Below are 20,137 nucleotides of genomic sequence, written 5' to 3' on the forward strand. Positions count from 1 at the left end.
ACAAACACAGACATGGAGTCCTTTTTAATGCTGCCAACGCAGATCGAGCCCATCACAGCGTTTTATCAACACTATTATCCAGCTTGTTTATTACAAATGCTCTACAGATTAACTGGAAAACACACAAAACTGATTTTCCTTTTTCTATTTTTGCCAATTTGGACACATGGACTCCCAGCACAGCCTTGTTTCTTTGTTTTTTGTTCCTCCTTTAATGTCCATAGCCAGCAATCATCAGTTTAAACTACTTTGTTCTTCAAGAAGGCTGAGTGTTTTGAGGAGTGACGTTTCATTAATGAGTTCAAGAGTCCTTGACGGCTTGTGTTCGGAGGCTTAGACGAATTAACACCCAGCAGTCTGGAACAGTGAATCAAAGACATGAGACCAGAGTGTCATCGTCACTAATCCCACCCAAAAAAAAAAATGTAATTAAAAATTATGTAAGATTCCCACACTGTGCAGGTTGGTTAGCGCATGAAAGCCATTTTGTGATGTCACCCACCTTGTTCTTCTTCAGGCTGAACAACCCCTCCGTGTTGGTGAACACCTCCAGCACCACCTCTGCTGCCGTCATGGAGGCGTACTTCTTCCTGAGCTCCTGGTTGCCGTGGTGGGAAGAGAAGGAGGCGGCATTCTGCGCCGGTTCCAGGATGTTCTTCTTCAGCTTCCTCAGCCTCTCCATCGTCTCCTCCTGCAGCTCTCTCAGGATCAGCTCCCTGGCGCTCTCCAAGATGGCGTGCTCGTTGCGGGTCACCTTCATCATGGTCTGAAATGAACGGGCAAATGTCCAGACTGAGGATCGGAACAGGAGGTCAGAGTATGAACCATCCCACTCTGTGCTTGGCTTTTTTTCTTTTCAGGCAGGTAAGGTTTTTAAAACATACCGTTGACGTGCTTTACAAACATGTCAACGGTATGTTGTAAAAATAATGAGGTTTTTCCTCATTATTCCTCAAATGAACGGGGAAATTCAAAAAAGAAGTCCTGGGGGTGTGTCAAAACTGAAAATCTAATCAGTTTGCCTTTGAATTAAAATGAATAAATGCCGAATGTAAAGGAATCCATAAATGAACTGAGCGGATGCAGCGAACAAACAAATGGATGAACAATCCAGAGGAGCAATGCTTCCGTTTGGTCTTTTTCCTTTTGGAGACAGAAAAATAAAACATGTCTTCATGGAACGTAACCAAACGTCACATATTATACCGATATAGGCAGCGCGACGCCATGTATCCTGATGCCCAGCTCGTAGGGAGAGTCGCAGTCGTAGTGGTCGGCAAGGTGCTTCATGAACTCAGCCAGGTCGACCCGGACATTGGGATTCTTCCTCCTAAAATTGCGGAGTTGCTAAACAAGAGGAGCAGAAGAGATGCATTTAAGTACTTTGTTCACCAAGTCCAAGCTCCATGAAAGCTTAGACCCCGTTTACACGACAACAACACGTCGTTTGTACCTTTAATATGTCGACAGTCTCGATCTGGTGGATGTCATCGTCCTTCGTGTTGCCGTCGATCTTGAACATGCGGTGGACTTTAGGGAGTTTGCAGAGAGGGCCCAGGTTCAGCTCCTCGTAGCGCTTCTTGTCCTTCAGTCCTGCCAGCGATTGGCCGAGCTCGTACAGAGTGCAGATGGACGTCAATGCTTCAGTGCACTGATTAAAAAAAACAAAACAGTCCATTATGTGGTCAGCCGGCATTCAAGAGGATCAAGTCAGTGGTGACGTGTTCATGTTCACCTCGATGAAGGTGTTGATCTCTCTCATGATGTACTGAAGGTTTTTCAGAGCTGGACAGGTCTTGGGGTTGAGCAATCCTGGATTCAAAGAGGGATTGTGCCTGCACACCCGGGATATCACCTGGATACAGTCGTGGACGTCAGTGAGAAGACGAAACATTCTTGACAGTTATAAAACAAACAACCATCTTCTCTAGTAAGGTAGCATTATAATCCTGATCAACACTCATAATTTCTACGATTTAATCTCTTTCCTCACCTTCTGCTCTGTGACCAGATCTCCCTCGGCAGCGATCTCTCGAATCATGCCCTCCATCAGACTGTTCACCAAATCCATATCCACCCAGTTCCTCGCCCGTCTCAGTCCCCTTCGCTCCTCGTCCTCCACGGCCTCCACTGCCCTCATGTTACCTCCGAGGACCTCTCTCAGCTGGGCGTGATAAGCGTCTCTGAAGACGGGGAAGGGGGATTGTTTTCGTTCTTTCACTTTGTTCTTCTTCTCCGGGGTCACAACTCGATGTTCCTCCAGTGCTGGGAAGTCGGAGTCATCGAGGAAGACGGGTCCAGCTTTTACCTGCTCCTCTGTCGTAGGACCCTTTGTTGCTGTGAAAGACACCGTCACTGATGGCTCAATGGCAATCGTTTCCTGAAATAATGGAAGCATCTTAATGCCACTGCACTTGCTTACCTGCCGACACCGGACATGCAGCGTCTGCCCTGGCTTCTGCTGCCGGTTTGGGCTGCGAGTTCACCTTCTTGGCCTCCAGGCTGTCGTACAGAGACATGTACTGCTGCAGAGGGAACGTCTCACCAAACTGCCTCATGTAGAATTTTTGCAGCAGATCCATTGAAGGTGCAGTCAGTTGGTGCTTCTTTATCACCTGGAAGACGTCAACGTTTAGCATTAAAAGGAGGCGGACTGTTTAGAGAAGCAGGTTTTGGTTCAAATGATTTGCCGGTTTGAATCCCACTGCCAACAGGTTACCACTGTGGTTCCCTGAGCAAGGCTCTTGACCCCCAGCAGTTCACTCACCTCTAAGACTCTCTGGTGCAGCTCCTCTTCGGAGATTATCTTAGTTGGCTTGGAGGCCGATACCAGTGGGAATATAGTGGGAGTGGTCAAAGGAGTCAAAGGAGCGCCGACATTTGCGCGGTGAGGGCTGCCCTCTCGGACCAGGCTACTGGCACCAAAGTAGGGTGGCGGTGTTTGTGACTTGCAGGGCCTGTTGAACTTGGAATCCTCTGTTGGCACTGTATTGTCACGTTGATCCTGAGCCAGGTGCTCCTTGTGGAAAACCGTATTTCCATTCACCACGAGATCGTCCTTCAAGTATTCAATCAAACTGGCCATGGAACTGAATCCCAGAGAGGACACGGTCAGGTTCTTGTGGTACGTCTGGCTGTAGACTATGGCCACTTTAGGCAGAAGAATCCCACCTGGATGTTGTTTCACCATTTGCACAATATTTCTCAGAAACTTGTCTGGCTTTTGCGCTTTGGCTTTTGGGGATTTTGCCTTTGTTCTATCCCCAGTTGTTGGTCCCGCTCCACACTCCTCTCTGGCCTCACCCTCAGTGCGATGCTCTCTGTGGAACACCAGCTGTCCTTCCATGAACAGGTCCTTGTGCAGAGAAGCCACCAGGCTGGACATAGAGATGAAGCCCAGCTCTGACAGGCTCAGGTTCACGTGGTACTTCTGGCTGTAATACGTCGACAGCATTTTTAGTGGGATCCCAGCCGGGCACTCCTTCACCAGGGCCACAATGTTTTTCAGAACCTTCTTCATGTCTAACTGCGAGGCGAAAACAAAATAAAGAGATTATTATTATTATACTGTATAAACACTCGAAAGCAGATACTGAACAACAGAGTCTTCAGCTGAGAAAGGTCCTTTTAGTTCCCATCATGCGGACCACAGCTTCGCAGAACCGAGGAACGTTTCACATCAGAGTGTAAAAATAAAGGATGATATAATCTGTTTTTTTCTTCCTGGAGTTAATTATATGAAATGAATGACTTTAAGACCCAGCCCGATCTATTTTGATTATTTTCATTGGTCTCCGTTCGAATAAATTCAATTACTAAAAGGAAAGTCTCAATAATTAAATAATCATTTCAATACTAAGTGTTCGCGCTAAGTGAAATCGTTCGGGAGATTCTTGCCCATTTTCTTATTTCATGTCTTTTAAAGCGTCCTCTCTTTTAATACTGAACTAGTAGATTTAACGTGTAGTTTTATGTAGTTTTATGTACAGTATTTGCTTTGATCTCTTCGTATTTCTATATTCATACCCTTTTATTTGACCTATTTTGTCAGAAGCTGCAAAACATGTAAAGCAGCTCAAAAAATTAATAAAAAAAAAACATCTAATAAATTGCATTCATGAATTCATGCATTTCGTGCAAACGGACACCTAAGACGCAACAAAAAACTTTTTGGTGTGAAACTTAAACACAGTATTAAACACAGGTATTGCTGCAATTTTCTTTCCCTATTTTTCCTCTTTCTTTCCCTATTTTTCCTCTTTCTTTTCTTGTTTTTCCCCTTTTTCTTTTTTTCCCTCCATGAAAATAAAAAAAGCTATACTAGCAATTGTAATCATTTCAGTTTGACCACTTTTCCCTGTATTACTATTATTTTTTGAGTAGTTTTAGCGAGGGGGCTTGAGAAGTGGACTTGGAATCGGAGGCTCGCAGGTTCGATTCCCACAGTGGACAGGTCACCCTGAGAAAGACCTCTGACCCCCTCTGACCCCCTGCAGCTCTCTGGCAAATGCGAAAAAAGGAATTTCCCCAAGGGGATTAATCAAGTATCATTAGTTTAGTTTGTCCTGGATATTTTAACTGTTTTACTTTATTTAACAGTTATTAGACAGACTAGACCAAAGTTTCCAGGAATCTCATCGCCAACGACACGTATCACAACTCCTCAGCTTTATAAAACAGGTATGAATGTGGTTATCTAAAGAAGCAAGACAAACTAGTTTTAGAAGCTCGTATAGGATTAGTTTAGATCAGATTAGTATCTCTTTTTGTTTTGGTTTCAGCTCATTTTAAAGGGCACTGAAACCACTTTTTTGACTGAACTTCACATTATGATCAGAGAAAGTCGTAAAACCCGCTCAGTGACGTTTTCATCTCTTACTCGACAAATAAACAGCTGATGAAGGCAAATAAACAAAGTAGATTGAATTAATTCTTCAGAAGCCACACAGGCAAAGACACCATGAGTTTAAGTTACACTCCCACAGCTGAATAACAAGAAAAAGTAGGAAACGTTACCGGTTCCGGCCAAAGAAAAGATGTGCTATCCTCCTCCATCATAAAGCTCCTGAACAAGAACAAGGAACAGTTCCTGTTCCAGTTTATATACCGCCCCTCCCCTCCCCTCCTCCTCCTCCTCCGAGCCAAGTGCAGGAGAAACAAAACCGAAAGCCACACTCAGCCAAGTGAACAGCTGATTGTGGGCCTGGCATCACTCTCACATTCCTGGAAACGGTAGCGCCTGGACAGGCACAATGACGGCGCAGCATCACAGTGACGTCACTGTAGACGAAGTCTGAGTTTCACATTCCTGCTTTCAGCTGATTCACCTCAGTGAACCTAACGTGTGAACCGCCGCGTGACCTCGTGTCTAGGCCAGGTTGATTTGTCCAAAATAAGGGAACAACGAAGGGTCATAACCTCTGTGAACTTTGACCATTTACTGAATCATCCAACCCCAGCAGGAAACGTTTCCAGATAACCTCGCTACCCTTGTTCTTAAAGATAGAAATGTCAAATTCATTTTTGAGTTTGGTCTCAATTGGGCTGGGTACTGAACTGCACTTTTTTTGTGATATCTCAGATTGCACAAAATAAATAAAAAAAGAACTGCTTTCTTCTTTATAATATGGTAAAACATTGTCGTGCATCGAGATATGTATGGCTGACTATGTATGGCTGACTATAGACGACTGACGCCTTCGACACCTATAGTCAACATGTTTTCTGAGGCCCTCCGTTTACACGACAATGTTTCAAGTGAAAAACGCATCGTTTTGGGATTTTTGTGACAGAAATGTTTTGTTTTCACGGCAATGTTTAGGAAACAATATATGTTTCCAACTGCAAAAATGACAAATTCTGAGTTTTTATGTTGGGTCACTAGTTCTTGTGACACAAGAGGCGTACAGAAAACAATGTGCTATAAATACTAACAATGGCGAGTACACAGACAATCGTAAGGGCAGACTACCAAGCTGGATTTGTCACCGTAGGAGGCTGCCATTGTTGTTATTGTCCATCTACTCATGCATAAATAGGAGAGGTATTCACTACGACTGTGGTGCGCACGGTTCAGAAAAGTCCCATTTCCATGGATACGGAATCGGAGCGTTTCCATTGAGTTGCATTTCCCCCGGGTTTGAGACTTGGTGTTTCTGATAAGTTCCACTATGGGAGCAAATCTCAGTGACTGCGAGCGCCGTTGTCGTGTAAACAGACGCCCAAAACGTATCAATAGTTGTACATTTTCACTTATTACGTTACAGATAATGCACAATAGGGTCTGAATCATTTGATCATCCCACGGTGCAGGTATAACACAGATTTGTCGAATACGTGTTGACAGTGCTCTTTCTCTTGGCCCCACGACGACCTTGTTTTGTCACTGCCTGTAGTTGGGATCCATCTGATCTCGGAGACATACTGCAAATCTTTCACAATATGTACATTTCTATCGCGATACATGGTACCGTGTCAGATGATGGGGTGTGTCGATGCGCTGGGACTTTCCTGACAGGCGCTAACAGACCAGATGACTTGAGGTCGGTGGAGGGAGGGAGTGCAGCTACCTGTTCGCAGAGGAAAGCAGCCGTGCGGGGTCGGTGTTTGGCGTGAGAGTCACCATGTTTCCTCCTCTGCCCCTGAAGACATAGCGGCTGCAGGACAGCCGGAACTACCGCGGCTAACGTGGCTAACGTTAGCAAACATTACCCCAGTTTGTGGGATGTTTTCGCTCTCTAATTCCATAAACGCGTCATTAAAGGATGCCAAAAAAAGCTCCCGGGGAGCCAGCACTGGTGTACCCGATCTGCAGAACCGCCGTATCTCATTAAGACTTTCAACGTTTCACGAGAAACGAAACTTAAAAGATATTGCCGTTGTTGCCGGACGCGAGCTCAGGCTACGCTGCATTCACGTGTCATAAAGGCGGTAGGAAACCCCAATCTCCATTCTGCTAGTGGTATTTACTACGGCATGATATGGAATTGTTTTAGTTGCCATCAACCACTAAATGCTTTTTAAAAAGAAGCATAATGCCTGCATGAAATGTAAAAAAACAATAATTTTAGGTTCGAAATGGATTCGAACCAGTTAGGTTTTCAGGCCGATTGTCTTCTAAGTACCATGAATGCAGCACCATACTGAGGAGGTCATTAAGGTGAAAAGGTCCAAAAGTCAATAATTAATAGTTTTACTGACTTAATTTAATAAATGCCCGTTTATTTATGGAGCATATGTGAAGACAAACGACAGATCGACTGTTTTTTTACAGCTAATTCTGACTGTGTTCATGCATACTTGAAGCAAATGTGTCCTATTCTTTCCATCACTATTTATCTTCTGGAGTAAAAATAAGACTATAAGCGACAGCGTCAAAACATTGAAGGGTAATGTGATTAATAAAAAAAATCATATTAATAGCAACTTTACATGAACTACAGGGGAGATTCTTTACTGAGCAAACACTAGTGCAAATAAATTCTCATTTAATGGGTTAAAGTCCTGAAAATTATGATGGAAATATTTTCATGATCAAGATTAAAGATGGAAACAAGAATGAAGAAAAAAAAATTCTAATATTTATATTCGTATTCATATGTGATACACAACGTGTATGTGAGGGTCTGGAAAGGGGGAACAGTTTTGAAGATGCTGTATTAATTGACTAAAACCAGTTTATTTATAGAACATGTGTAAAGTCAAAAGTGCTGTATATTGGGGGACAACTTTTAACAAATGTGATAAAATACTGAGTAATAATACTTCATGAAGAAAACAGACACACACACTTATACACATATAAGCACATACACCCGTTGACAATCATTAAAGAAATGTGTTCGAGCATTCGTCAAGCTACAAATGACCAACCTTCCAAATTGGTAAGTTCCAAGCTGAATAAATGCACCATTTGGTCTATTTTTTTCCAAGTGTGTTCCCATTAGGCTCCGCTATAGAGAAAATATTTGTTGGTTATAAATTTTTGTCTGGGTTGAGTTTTCATTTTTTTAAGGAACTGTAATGATGTAATGTACTTAATCGGTTCCAGGATAAGGTTCTCCGATGGTAAGAAGATGTAAGATAAGGTAAAATAATATCTTTTATTTGATGCACAATCCAAAATGTTTTTTTGTTTTTTTTTAACAAGTCTTCTACTGGCATAAATTTATCATATCCCAGCTCCATATGTATTTGAAGCATGAAGGGCAACTTGTAACTCAGTGTGTTGTCAGCATCCGGCCTGAAGTCTGGAGCAGCATAGGATGGATTCAGGTTGTGAACGTACAAGCTGAATACAAATGGTCCGAGTATAGATCCCTGTTGAACACCACACAAAGGATCCGTTGAGAAGTTACATCACAAAATCATCGGCAGTCTATAACGTGAATACAAGTGTAGAAAGTCTTTCCAAAGTCAAGAATAAAAAAAACCTTTAGGGCACACCATGATCAGCTATTTATGTTTCGCAATGTTATGGTGACAACGTTGTATTGTTGTGAACCAAACAGCAGAGGGAGCAATCACACATCCGTCACTCTTCAAAGTTTAAGCTACATATTTCATGAGATGACCGTGTTGTATTCGGCATCGTCTTTGTTGGTGTGATGTTCAGCGTCAAGTCGGACAGCTCCAGTAGGTTGTGACTGTTTATTCGCGATGCGATCGTCTGATTACCGTTGAGCGGGAGAAGAAATGAACTGAACGCCGTGCGTCTTCTGCCATTCATGCCTTCTGAGACTTTCTCACAATGACTCACTGCATCTCTACTGTACCTGAACGCATCCTGCACACACACACAGACACACACACGCACACAAACACAAACACGCAAACAAAACATCAAAGTCGCCGCTTTCCTCGACTGTGGTCGTTGCTAACGTGCTGCCGTTCACGCTGCATCCTTTTTTGGTTATAGACAGAGCTCTGGGGAAACGGGTTCAACCTCAGCATGGAAAATAAAGCACGGCAGATGGCCTACTTTAAAACTGAGAAAAAAGAAAGATGGAAAAAAAAATTAAAAATGAAAGTGGGTGGTAACATCTGGATAGGTGCTTCTTGTATCCTGATCCAACCTGGTGGAGAAACAGAAAACCCGTTGAAGAATCCACGTCTGACACGTCAGATCACAATCGTCACATTTCAGCAGTTACCTTTAGTTATTTCATGGTAGCCAGTGTGCTGTACGTGGCATGTGTATTCGTCGCAGCAGGGACTCTCTAGACGTTTGAAAAAAGTACAGATGGAGGATTGTGATCTATGTCCATTGATGCACGTTTGGACATTTTGAGGTTAATCCATTAAAATGTGATGATGTGAAATGCGTTTCGAACTTTGACTTGAGTTGATTTCACCCACAATCGACTCGCCGAGGGAATTCCTTGTGAACCTGACCTCGCTGTACGTTACTTCTTCTGCAGCCTGTGATAGAGAAGACAAACACAGGTGGAGATCACGAGAACGACTCAATGAACAGTCAAAGATCACGTAAACCCCAGACGGGGACAAGACCAAGACCTTGTGGGGCAGAGACCAAACCAGGACCAAGTCAAAGTCTTGAAATGCCCCTCTAGGTATATTTGCCATTTTGGGTTTTATGAAGGTGATTCTGGCCAATGGTCGTCGTCATATAAGGTTCTTTCATTTTTGCACAAAAATTCATTTCGCCATTTGAAGTTACGCTCACAAAAAAAATCTGTTCTAACAAAGTTCTAATTATGTGTGTTTTATAGAAGTTTATAATGAAAATCCCACCAATTCTTCTCGATCACAATGCTGGGCAATAAAAAGATAATTTTAACATAATTCATCATTAGTTTCTATTTTAGTTAATTTTATTGGAATAATAAAATTTTATGCTAAATTTACATGTATGAATTTGAACATTTTACTACCTCTCTTAACAAATACAATGATTAGATACATCACAGGGTATAAAGATGTTTAGAATATGTTTGTGATATCATTAACGAATAAAGAATAAACCTCTGCAATTAAATTAAATTTACACAACATTAAAGTCACAATTATAACAACAAGGTGATGCCTACATTTAAATGATAAAATCAAGCACATTTATATGATATATTTGCTTGATATTCCAGTGTATTTGTCTGATTTGATGAAGAAGGCTTTAGTAACGTTTGCAGCCTTCCTTCTTCCTTTCCTATCATTCGCGAACATAATAAAAAATGTGAACATGATTTAAAATTTTTTTTAAAAATTGTCTGTTCTTACTGTTGTAGCTGGTGAGGTCCGGATCTTCTCTGAATATGAAAGAAAACTTGGTGGTTAAACTGTGTCATGACCACAAAGCGGCACACCTTTTCTTTTTTTAAACTGAATTAACGAGAGGAAACTGGGAACTTACTGCACTTTTTCAACACGAACAAGATGAAGATGGTCACCATCACAATGAGGGCCAGACTCACAGTGACGATGGTGGAGATGAAAATGATGCTCGGCGAGTAACTGCAGGTCGCGCAACACAAGTAAATACATGTTGATGGTTAAAATGCTACAGCGTAAGGGTTATGTTGACTTTTATGAAAAAGCAGCAACGCTGTTACTGTATTAGTGTGACTTCTATATTTATATTTTTATTGACGGATGTGACTTAAGGCCCAAATAGGACTGATGCTATATCCACAAACAGATCCAAATAAAGCCTTTTGTCAGTCTTCTGCCTTCATTACTGTGTGATTCGGTTCTTTTCTAGGTTCTTACAGATGTATAGCACACAGAGCAATACCACTGATGACCTGTAGGGGCAGTGATGTACAGCATAGCTCATGTGTGGCCAGAGAAAAGAAGGATGGAGGCCTCGTAAGGAGCTCAGTCTATCAGTGTATCTATTCACTGTCTTGCTCATTACTGAAAACTATTTTAAATACATTTTTAGGCTGTCAGTGATTATTATGTGCTGTTAAAATAACAAAAGCCTCCTATAATTTATTGGTACCTTCTGGGGAGTCTTCAAGTCTTGTATTGTAACTCGTGGCCAGAAAACAGAAGTGCGTTATTAGTTAATGGTGATAATTCATGCAAAACACTGATCGCTTTGTATCACATGAAATACTTTATATTTTAACTACATGATGAGGTTTGTGAATATAAATGGACTAATTCAATGCCAAGGGAGGGTAACATGAGCAAAAACGTGTGTTCTACATTGATTTACATTCCCTTGAAATGTGTAATGTCACGAGACCAGACGCTTCAGTAGTTTTGAGAATCCCCCTAAAGCTCTCATGCGGCCTTTCAACAGGCGCTATCGCCCTACACAACTCATCTGTAGTCACACGAGATGCTCACCTTTTCTCACTAGTTTGAACCGTGGTTGGAACTTGGCTTGTTGCAGAGACAGAGGTAGGGTTCACACGTTCAGACGTGGGTAAGAAGGTGCTTACCGTTCTCGAATCTGCAAAAGTAAAACCGCAGGTTGCCAGAAGTTTCATGCAAAAGGTTAATTCCATTTGTCTGTTTAACGCAGAGTGCTGCGCTCACTCTTAGGAGGCCTCTGCTCAACACTGATGTGCACAGGCATCTTCGGCGCGCCCTTGCTACAGAAATACCAGCCCCTGTTCTCGGTCCTCAGTGTTTTCATCGTCACAGTGAGGAAGCCGCTGTGGTGCAAAACGATCACTGCGGTTCCATCGATTTCTCCAGAGCGCCCGCTCACACAGGGTCCTCCGAGCCGGCACCACTGAGTTTCTCCAGTGTTGCTGTGGTGAAAGTTGATTGTCAGGTCTTCTCCTACAAACCCTATCACATCCTGATTATCAACACGAAGTCCGGGTACACCTTGACGAGAAAAAGACAAAAAAAAACAAAAAAAACCCTACTGATTCAGGGATGATATTCAAGTTTTTCAAGATTTTAAAGGAAGTTAATCTTCTTACCTGGTGTAACGATGAGTTCAAAAAACTGCTTAATATCGGAATCTATTTTCTCCACAGCACACCAGAAGTGGGTGTCCAGAGTCGACACATCACGGATGGTCACAGTGAAAACTTGTTGGCTCGGGTCATCGTTGATCATAAATCTCCCCAAGGAATTCCGTGCTTGGCTCGCTTTAATTCTATATCTGCACAACAGCCAATCGTAACCCTCACACAAGTATTTCACATGGTATCTGTACTTTGGCTCGTACAGACATGGGATGGTGATGGATTCTCCGGTCTTTACCGACACCCCGCTCACTGTCGTTAAGCTCCGGGTTCCTGCAACAAGAAACACGCTATACAGAGGGAATCAGCCTTGAAATGCAGCCTTGAAATGAGCGAAGTGGCTCTTCGCTCACGGAATCCGTGATCCAGAATTACGGCGGTTCTGTGGGGAGTTTGTGTGTTCTCCTTGAGCATACTGGGGTTTTCGCTCCCACAGTCCAAACATATGCAATTGATAGTAATTGATAACACTAAACTTCCTTCCTTGATGTGGCTGTGTGTGGTTGTCTCTTTACATATCTAAATATATACTACTTACCTAAATATAAATACACCTGAATATAAACATGCCTAAATACAAACCTACCAAAATATACACAACTCTAATTACAAATATAAACATACCTAAATATAAATATACATAAATACAAACATACCTAAACACAAATCTACCTAAATATACACAAATTTAATTACAAATATACCAAATATAAACATGCCTGAATACAACCCTTCCAAAATATATATATATACATATACACAAACCCACTTAAATATAAACCTACCTAAATATATACAAATCTAATTATAAATATACCTAAACATACCTAAATACAAACATGCCTAGATATATACATATTAATCATTTCATTCATTCATTTATTTGACCATTATTTTACCAGGTAAGTTAAGGTAATTTAAATATGAATATTCCAAAATGTAAACACACCAATATATTTACAAACCTAAATATAAATCTACTTAAATATGAACATACCTATATACAAACCTACCTAAATATATGTAATTTTGAGCATGCTTGAATTGATACATACCCGAATACTAAAATACTTAAATATATACAATATAAAAAAAAAAAAAAGCTAAATAAAAATGAAACACTACATGAAGTGCCACTTTTCGTCTCTTGCAGCTCTCTTCAGTCGGCACTCTTGCCTCTTCTATAGACTGCAGCAGCGTGCCTGCTCCCTCATGTACATCGTTAAGAAACAGAAGTTAGTCTCAGAACGCTCTTCTGCGCTCCAGATATCTGCAGAACAACTGTGTAGACCTGAATCGTTGCAGCTCAGCTGGACTGCAATGTTATAAGCCTACATACATACAAGGCGTTTCAATATTAAGGCCAACGTGTAAGTTACGTTGACAAAAAAAAATACACGGAATAATGAACAACAATTATCCACAATAACAAGCACAGCCACTGACCTGTGAGTGCAGTGAGGAGCAGGAGAAAGCTGAAGTGAAGCAACATGATGGCGAGCCGGAGCAACTCTGAGAAGCAGTGATTCTCAACTTCCTGATGGGTGAAGAAAATCTCTCTTCCTTCTTCTGTAAAGTGGCTGAGCAGCTACATTTCCTTCAGTTATCGTGAACATACTCAAAAATGCACTAACTGAAATTGTACAATTTTGTTGTTCAGTGTTCGTACATTAAATCAAAAATCTGAAACACATTTACTACTACAGATTTTACTACAAAAAGCTTTTTTCATTAAGCTTATTGAAAATGATCGAAAATGTTATCATTGAAAACCCTTTATTTTAAACATTCCTACTTGAATAGGTGACTATAGGCCAGACAGTTCATTCACATACGAGGTTATTAGTAACATCTGAGTTCATACTTTTATAGCAATGGCAACAAAAAAATAAACAAGACTCATAAGTATATATAACTGTGAAAATCTGTTTGAGAATATAAAACTATTCAATAATTGAGCCTGAGCACTGTTTAGTAGACCACCAATGACATTACAAATGGTAAAATACACATTTCAAATATTCTTAAACAAAGTTGTTTTGAAGATGTCGACTCTTTGACGTCTCAACAGTTTGCTTCGCACGGAGCTCGATAAAAAAAACCCTCGTTTGGTACCAATTTAAAAGTCAAATTCAAAGAAAAGAAACGATGTGGTGCAACAGGCAGTGGTGAAATGAGAGCATAGACAGGAAGTACAGGCGTTGAAAAGAAAGAAACAAATAGATCAGAGCTAAGTTAGTGAGGAGAGTAGTACTATTGATTGGAAACCCACAGCTCAGCTGATGTTGAGTTTAATATTACAACAATTTAAAAAGTCAGTGTACTATAAACCTGTATTGTCTATTTTTACTGTCGAACAACTTTTAGAATAATAATTAACCTGCCAGTACAACTACAAGTTGTGATGAAATCAACAAAGTTAAAGGCGGGCAATTGCATACACTTATAATGAAGTTACACCAGATCAGACAAAGTTTAAGCTGGAGAAAATTATTTTATCAATAAATTCAATAAATGAATATTAAAATCCTAAATAGTGTGAATGATCCTTTTTATGTAACATTCTCATTTCTTTACATTTTTTGAAACAAGCAAACAGAAAAAAGTCAGGATTCTGAAATCAGAACTGAGAATTATAATTTTCTTAAACTAATCTTTCCCTGTACTGCCTTGAGCTTATTTGCCGATTTAAAGAAAGGATCAGTAGATTTTTGGTAGGTTTTTTTTGCTATAAATATGCAACTTTTTTAAAACTGAAATCAATTTATATAAATGACCCACAATTTTAATAGTCAGCACTCTTGTCCCATAATGGAGTTATTGATCGGGCCTCCGCGTGTGTGTGTGTGTGTCCGTCCTGTGGTGAACTGGTGGGTTTAATACCTCTTGCAAATATAACTTTTTCCTTTCCACATTTAATATATCCATTTTTATATTCACATACTTTTAACATGCAGATCTAGTTTGTTTTCAATGTTTCTTTTTTGAAAACATGCATATTGACGTGTTTGTCTCCAATCGCCCGTCGGGGGGGTAAAGTTATGGAAACTGGATAGAGAATAGAGAAGTCCATTTCCATGTCCAACAATGTTCCATGTTCACAATTTTTTTTTCTTTCCTATCAGGGGTGCCACTTTTCTGTGACAGTTGACATGTGGGAACACACACACACACACACACACGAATGTACACTCTACTAATGTGAATAATCAAAACACACAAAGCAAACGCAGAAACTTTAATCTGAAAAAGAAGTACAGTATTTGTATTGAAATGTAATAGTCCCAACAAAAAAATGCAATCAGTTCAGTTCATCAAAAAGAAAGTCGGTCTCGGTTCCTTTCCAAACCATCTTTCTGGCAGGTGGGGTGAGAGGACGTGCCGTAGTGCGCAATGCATTCTGGGTAGTAAACAAACAAAGCTAACCGCACAAACAGAAGAAGCTGTTCACGTAATGGTAAACAGGTCTGTGTGTTGTGTGTGCTGCCAGGATGATCGTAACAAAAATCAAAAGACAAAAGAAAGATGTTAGTAAATTATATATCAGCACAGAAGCAATTATTATTGCAGCTGTTTTAGTCAGTTACTGTTAGCACCAGTTATATTCCAATAAGAAATTACTTATTAGACCATCACCATTTTTTTTCAAGCGTCATTTGGTAAAATGTCTTTTAGTCCCATGCAAATTTGTACTGGACATCTTTCATTTTTTCTTTATAAACTGCATCAAAGTGCTCCGCTTGCTCTGCAGTTAGCAGGTTTTTCCAGTCTCCGGCGATTCCTGGAGAGAGAACACACACCGGTTTTAAGCTAAATGTAAAGTTTTTATTGCTTTAAGACTCTGGAAGTCCCTTTAGTTGGATTTTATTCATTTATTATCATTTCCATTCATTCATTCATTAGTTTTTTTTTTTATCTATTTCAGGGGAAAGTCGTTTGCTTTGGGCTCGTTTTCAGAAGTCCGTTTCTCCCTTCAGGTCTGTCAACACTGTTCAGTGCTCATCATAAATAGATCCAAAGATTTGCACTAAAGTAAGATAGAAATCGATTGACTGAACCGACCTTTTCGGAGGAATGCGTTCTTGCTCTGGTCCATTATTTCAGCGGGAACCAGCGAGTAGTTGGACATTGGGTTTTTCTTCATGTTCTTGAACAGACACCGTTCTGCGATCATCTCGATGGCCTCAGAGCTCAGAGGTTTTTCCAGGAAGCCAGCCATCTCGGCCACCACGCCCTTCAGGTCCTGTTCAACACCACGATCCCGTCACCGATCGCCGCCGCGGGAATTCTCCTGAAGTAAGAAAGACGCTCCTCACCTTGATCATGCCTTCGTAGGCGACGTGCAACACGCGCTCCGTGGGCTCGGCGTCGAGCCAGCTCTTCAAGTGATCGAACCAGGAACCAAAAAGGACTGGAAGGGAAACAATACATTTAATTACTTGCTTTGCATCTTGAGGCCGTTGAGTCTTCTCGTGTTTGAGAGCAACCTTCTCCATCGAGGAACTTCTGGAGAAAGTCGCCAGTCGCGCCCGGGTTCACCAGAAAGGAGGCGGTCTGACTGTAGTGGTACAGAGATGTGAACACGTCTTTGGGGTTCCTCATGACGTAGATCACCTGCAGGTACGTAGTTTGATAAAGTATAAAGTCTTTTCACGCCTTTTTTTTTTTTCATATTGGCTGCAAAACATGTTCACAAGTCGATAAAAGGAAAACTTCAGCACTTTCGGCTTCACTTGGAAGTAGGACGCCGGCATCAGGTCGTGCCTGAAGTGTGTGGTGAACGTGCGTGGAGACGGCCTCTCCTCCAGGCCCAGGATGGAGGCTCGGTTCTCCTCCAGCCACGGGACCCGGTCCCAGTTGGGCACCGTCTCGACCAGAGTCGGATCCCCTCCGCTCACGACCTGGGGGACGATCTCCTGCGTCCAGGTCGTACCTGCAAACAGGAAAGAGAAGCAAATGCTTTGTTTGCAATGCAGTCATTTTAGCAAACCGTTCAAACACAACTGTTGTGTGGGAACAATGGGGCTCATTTACTAGTAGATTATGAAAGATTGTCACACAAAAATTGTAGAATGTGTGTACATCTGTGTCAAACAGTGACAACATGAAGTAATTCAAACAACTGTGACAAATGGAAGGAGTGGTGGATCAAATCACCTTGAAATCTATTGGGACAAATGCGGAGTTGGCGAAGGTTTACAAACGATCTACCAAGCTCTAGTTAATAACGTGACTAAATATAAGTGTAATGTTGACAAGTGTGAGACTGTGATGTTTAGTGTTGGCTGGTTTTCATTTTTACTCTTTAAACGTTGCTTGTATTTTATGATTTAAAAGAAACACTTTTTAAAAAAACACTCCGTTTGATTTTTTGAGGTATGGAGGATTTTTGTTTTCCTTGTATGGTAGGGTTGTTGTCTTTTTTAATCCGTTTAATTTGCCCTAGTGGCTCAAAATTAGCTATTTTAACTTCTAATATGCAAAGTTATCAGAGGAATTCTGAATTCGGTCTTGAATTTTGAAAAATTAAAAACACTGTATTCCAAATAAAAAATATCGCGGTCCATATTCTAGTTTTATCGTCCATATCAGTAGTCCTAGAGTTGAGACTCTCCCCTGATAGCATCCGATGCGTCATCAGTCCATGCGGATGTCAGGTTCTCTCAATGTTCTTCACATTTATAGCGTATTGTTCTCTGCACACAAATCTGTGTGGTTTTATGACAACGCAAGCAACAGCGCCCTCTTGTGGCCTGGCATACTAACCACATTGTTATTAGTGTGTCCGCTGCTGCAGTGTACACACTCTTTTAAACGATTAGGTTGTTATCTCATTACATCAGTTCAGAATCAATAATTTATCTTATTAATAATACATCAAACTAGTACAGCGTCTTTTTGGGCACACAAAGACGCTTTACATATAGAAACAAACAAAGAGAAAATAAAATAAAGCGTTTATGGAAAAGCCCGTTTATTTATTTTGCCAACGATATGACAATAGGTTCAATATGGTTCCATATAAAGCCCTAAAATCAACGAATGTTATCATGAGTAGCTACAGGAAAGTTTTAACCGATTATTTTTCATGTACTTATGTGATGGATGAACCCAATGCGCAGTCTCGAGTTTGTATACTGTACGTCGATGACGCTTTTCACTCACATTCTCAGCACTTCTCTGCCGAAGCCACGCCCCCCACCCCAGAACAGGGCCAGTTTGAACTTGAACAAATACGATCTGAGAGAAGGTTTTAAAAGGTGAAAAAAAAAATCTATAACCTGAGAACAGGTTTTGAACATTCAATCTGCAACTGGAAAAAAATAATTATATTCAAGAGTGAAAAAAATAAAATTCCCAAGAATTCCAGAGCTGAATCAAAATGATATTTAACTTGAAATAGCTTTATATACTGATCTTTATTGTTTTCGATCTTTTCTTCCTTTTTTTACATGAACAAACCCCTGGCCTGGATTTAGCGGCTTCAAAACACTGCGAACACTTTGGTGCGCCGTGCGTAAAGGGCGCAAAGCGCGCAGCGACTGACGCGTAAAAGCCCTTCACAGTTGGACTTTGAGCTTTTAATTGCGTCTCCAGCTGCAAACAAATCCGAAGAGAACTCACCCGACTTCGGGTAGGTAACGACGAGAATGTCGTCCGGGCGGAAAGTGAAGTCCTCGTAGAACTTGAGGCAATGCGGTGGATGCAGCTCCGCAGGGACGTAAACGCCCCTGTAGCGCGTGTAAAGGTCTGCCTCGGTCATGTCTCACGGGCCTGTCGGTTTACGTGTGGCTGCGATTGTGGCCAGCTCCGGACCTTCTTTCAAACCCTGGAGCCTCCCGAGCTCGGGCGGTCTCCTCCTCCTTCCCTCACTTCCGGTCTCTCTGCACGCCTCTGTTTTATATTTCTTTGTTTGTCTTTTCTTTTTTTGATTATTCTTTCTTTCTTTCTTTCTTTCTTTCTTGTTTTTGTGTATACTTATTGCATACTGCAAATATAGCGTATATAATATCTATCTATCTATCTATCTATCTATCTATCTATCTATCTATCTATCTACCTACCTACCTACCTACCTACCTATCTATCTTTTCTTATGTTGAGGGTTTGACTGACTGTCTCGGACTGCATGAATGCTGCCCATTTGTGTGCTTGTTTGTTTATGTCTTTGTTTGTTTTTTATGTATATGTTCTTACATTTGACAGAATATCGATATTTCAAATGTCACTATTTGTAATAATTGTGTCATTACACATTAAGGTACAAACAAAGCAAAGGTTAAAAACACTGCTGTTCGATTTCTCTTGACTCGCCGTCAACTGATTCTGATGGTATATAAAATATTCTAAGCAATATATCTAAGCAGTGAAGCTCAAAACTCAACTTTATTAAAGGAATAAAACTGCATAATTGCAAATGCTCTAATAGAATATATCAACACATTGAACTGAATGGCAATGTTTGTGGCACTACTAGAACATCATAGAAGACATTTATTTAAAGCCCTTAACCTGAGTAGTTATTACAGTTTTGTTAATTATTTGACTGTGAATTTCAGAAAAATCATGTCAATTAAATTACCCGACCAGTTGAGTACCAGCTGGTCATACTCGACTCTTACTAGTCATCTTAACCCTCCACATTTTGTATGTGTGTAAAAATGTGTGCGTGCATAATTGGATTTATGCGTCTTCGGGAACCTGTAAATGTCTCTGCTGGACTCTTACAAGTGGATTTTACTCTTCGACCAGATGTGTCTTTAACTTGACTGGAAGGCCTGTTTATCTGCTCTGTGCAGATTTCATGCCAGCAGGTGGCGCTGTAGCGGTCATTTCAATAGCTTCAGATCATTGAGGAGAAGACAAAAAGTGACAGAATGATTTAATGGTTCAACATATCCAGTCTGCATGAAGTAGAAAAAATAGAACAACAGTGTCAAAATCTCAGTTGACCAATGTTGCAGGCGCCTCAAACATATTGTCTGCTTCTTAAATGACATATATAGCCCAGAAAACAACAAAGTGTCATTAGAGCTCATGATTCTCTATGGAGTTTTATGCTGAGAACGTCCGAGTAGGCTTTTCTGGATGGTTGGTAGTTGAATACTATTGGTTCATTTGCACATGGGGGCGGGGCTTAGCCAAAGGTCACTCGTTAAATAAAAACAAAACAAACAAACACTGAGTCG

At 40.8% G+C, this 20,137-nt stretch overlaps 2 protein-coding genes across 6 annotated transcripts in view; both read right to left on the reverse strand.

Annotated features, from left to right (window-relative positions):
- Window positions 1–6,918, reverse strand: part of LOC308114341 (uncharacterized protein) — a 32,543-nt gene extending 25,625 nt beyond the window's left edge. For 2 of the 4 annotated variants that reach the window (XM_080471146.1, XM_080471145.1), the window contains exons 1-8: window positions 5,017–5,071; window positions 2,768–3,526; window positions 2,423–2,615; window positions 1,994–2,337; window positions 1,736–1,855; window positions 1,454–1,651; window positions 1,207–1,347; window positions 503–766 (exon numbers count right to left, since the gene is read on the reverse strand). In XM_080471146.1, the coding sequence (XP_080327272.1) occupies window positions 503–766; window positions 1,207–1,347; window positions 1,454–1,651; window positions 1,736–1,855; window positions 1,994–2,337; window positions 2,423–2,615; window positions 2,768–3,526; window positions 5,017–5,058 (2,061 nt within the window). In that variant the 5' untranslated portion in view covers window positions 5,059–5,071. Of the gene's footprint in view, window positions 1–502; window positions 767–1,206; window positions 1,348–1,453; window positions 1,652–1,735; window positions 1,856–1,993; window positions 2,338–2,422; window positions 2,616–2,767; window positions 3,527–5,016; window positions 5,072–6,569 lie in introns of those variants that run through there. The other 2 variants (XM_080471147.1, XM_080471148.1) reach the window with 2 other exon arrangements.
- Window positions 6,919–15,170: 8,252 nt separating this feature from the next.
- LOC308115457 (sulfotransferase 2B1-like) lies at window positions 15,171–18,834 on the reverse strand. 2 transcript variants are annotated; one of them, XM_080472993.1, is made up of 7 exons: window positions 18,573–18,824; window positions 16,670–16,881; window positions 16,436–16,562; window positions 16,265–16,359; window positions 16,011–16,191; window positions 15,585–15,729; window positions 15,172–15,431 (listed from the first exon to the last, which is right to left on the reverse strand). In XM_080472993.1, exons 1-6 carry the CDS (start codon window positions 18,709–18,711, stop codon window positions 15,620–15,622), a joined length of 864 nt encoding a protein of 287 aa, XP_080329119.1. In that variant the 5' UTR covers window positions 18,712–18,824; the 3' UTR covers window positions 15,172–15,431; window positions 15,585–15,619. The 2 variants fall into 2 exon arrangements, with proteins under 2 accessions (XP_080329118.1, XP_080329119.1); XM_080472992.1 differs by having other exon boundaries at window positions 15,171–15,729; window positions 18,573–18,834.
- Between the last annotated feature and the right edge of the window lie 1,303 nt (window positions 18,835–20,137).

The sequence above is a fragment of the Lipophrys pholis genome (genome assembly GCF_963383615.2).
Source record: "Lipophrys pholis genome assembly, chromosome: 1".
NCBI classification, from domain to species: Eukaryota; Metazoa; Chordata; class Actinopteri; order Blenniiformes; family Blenniidae; genus Lipophrys; species Lipophrys pholis.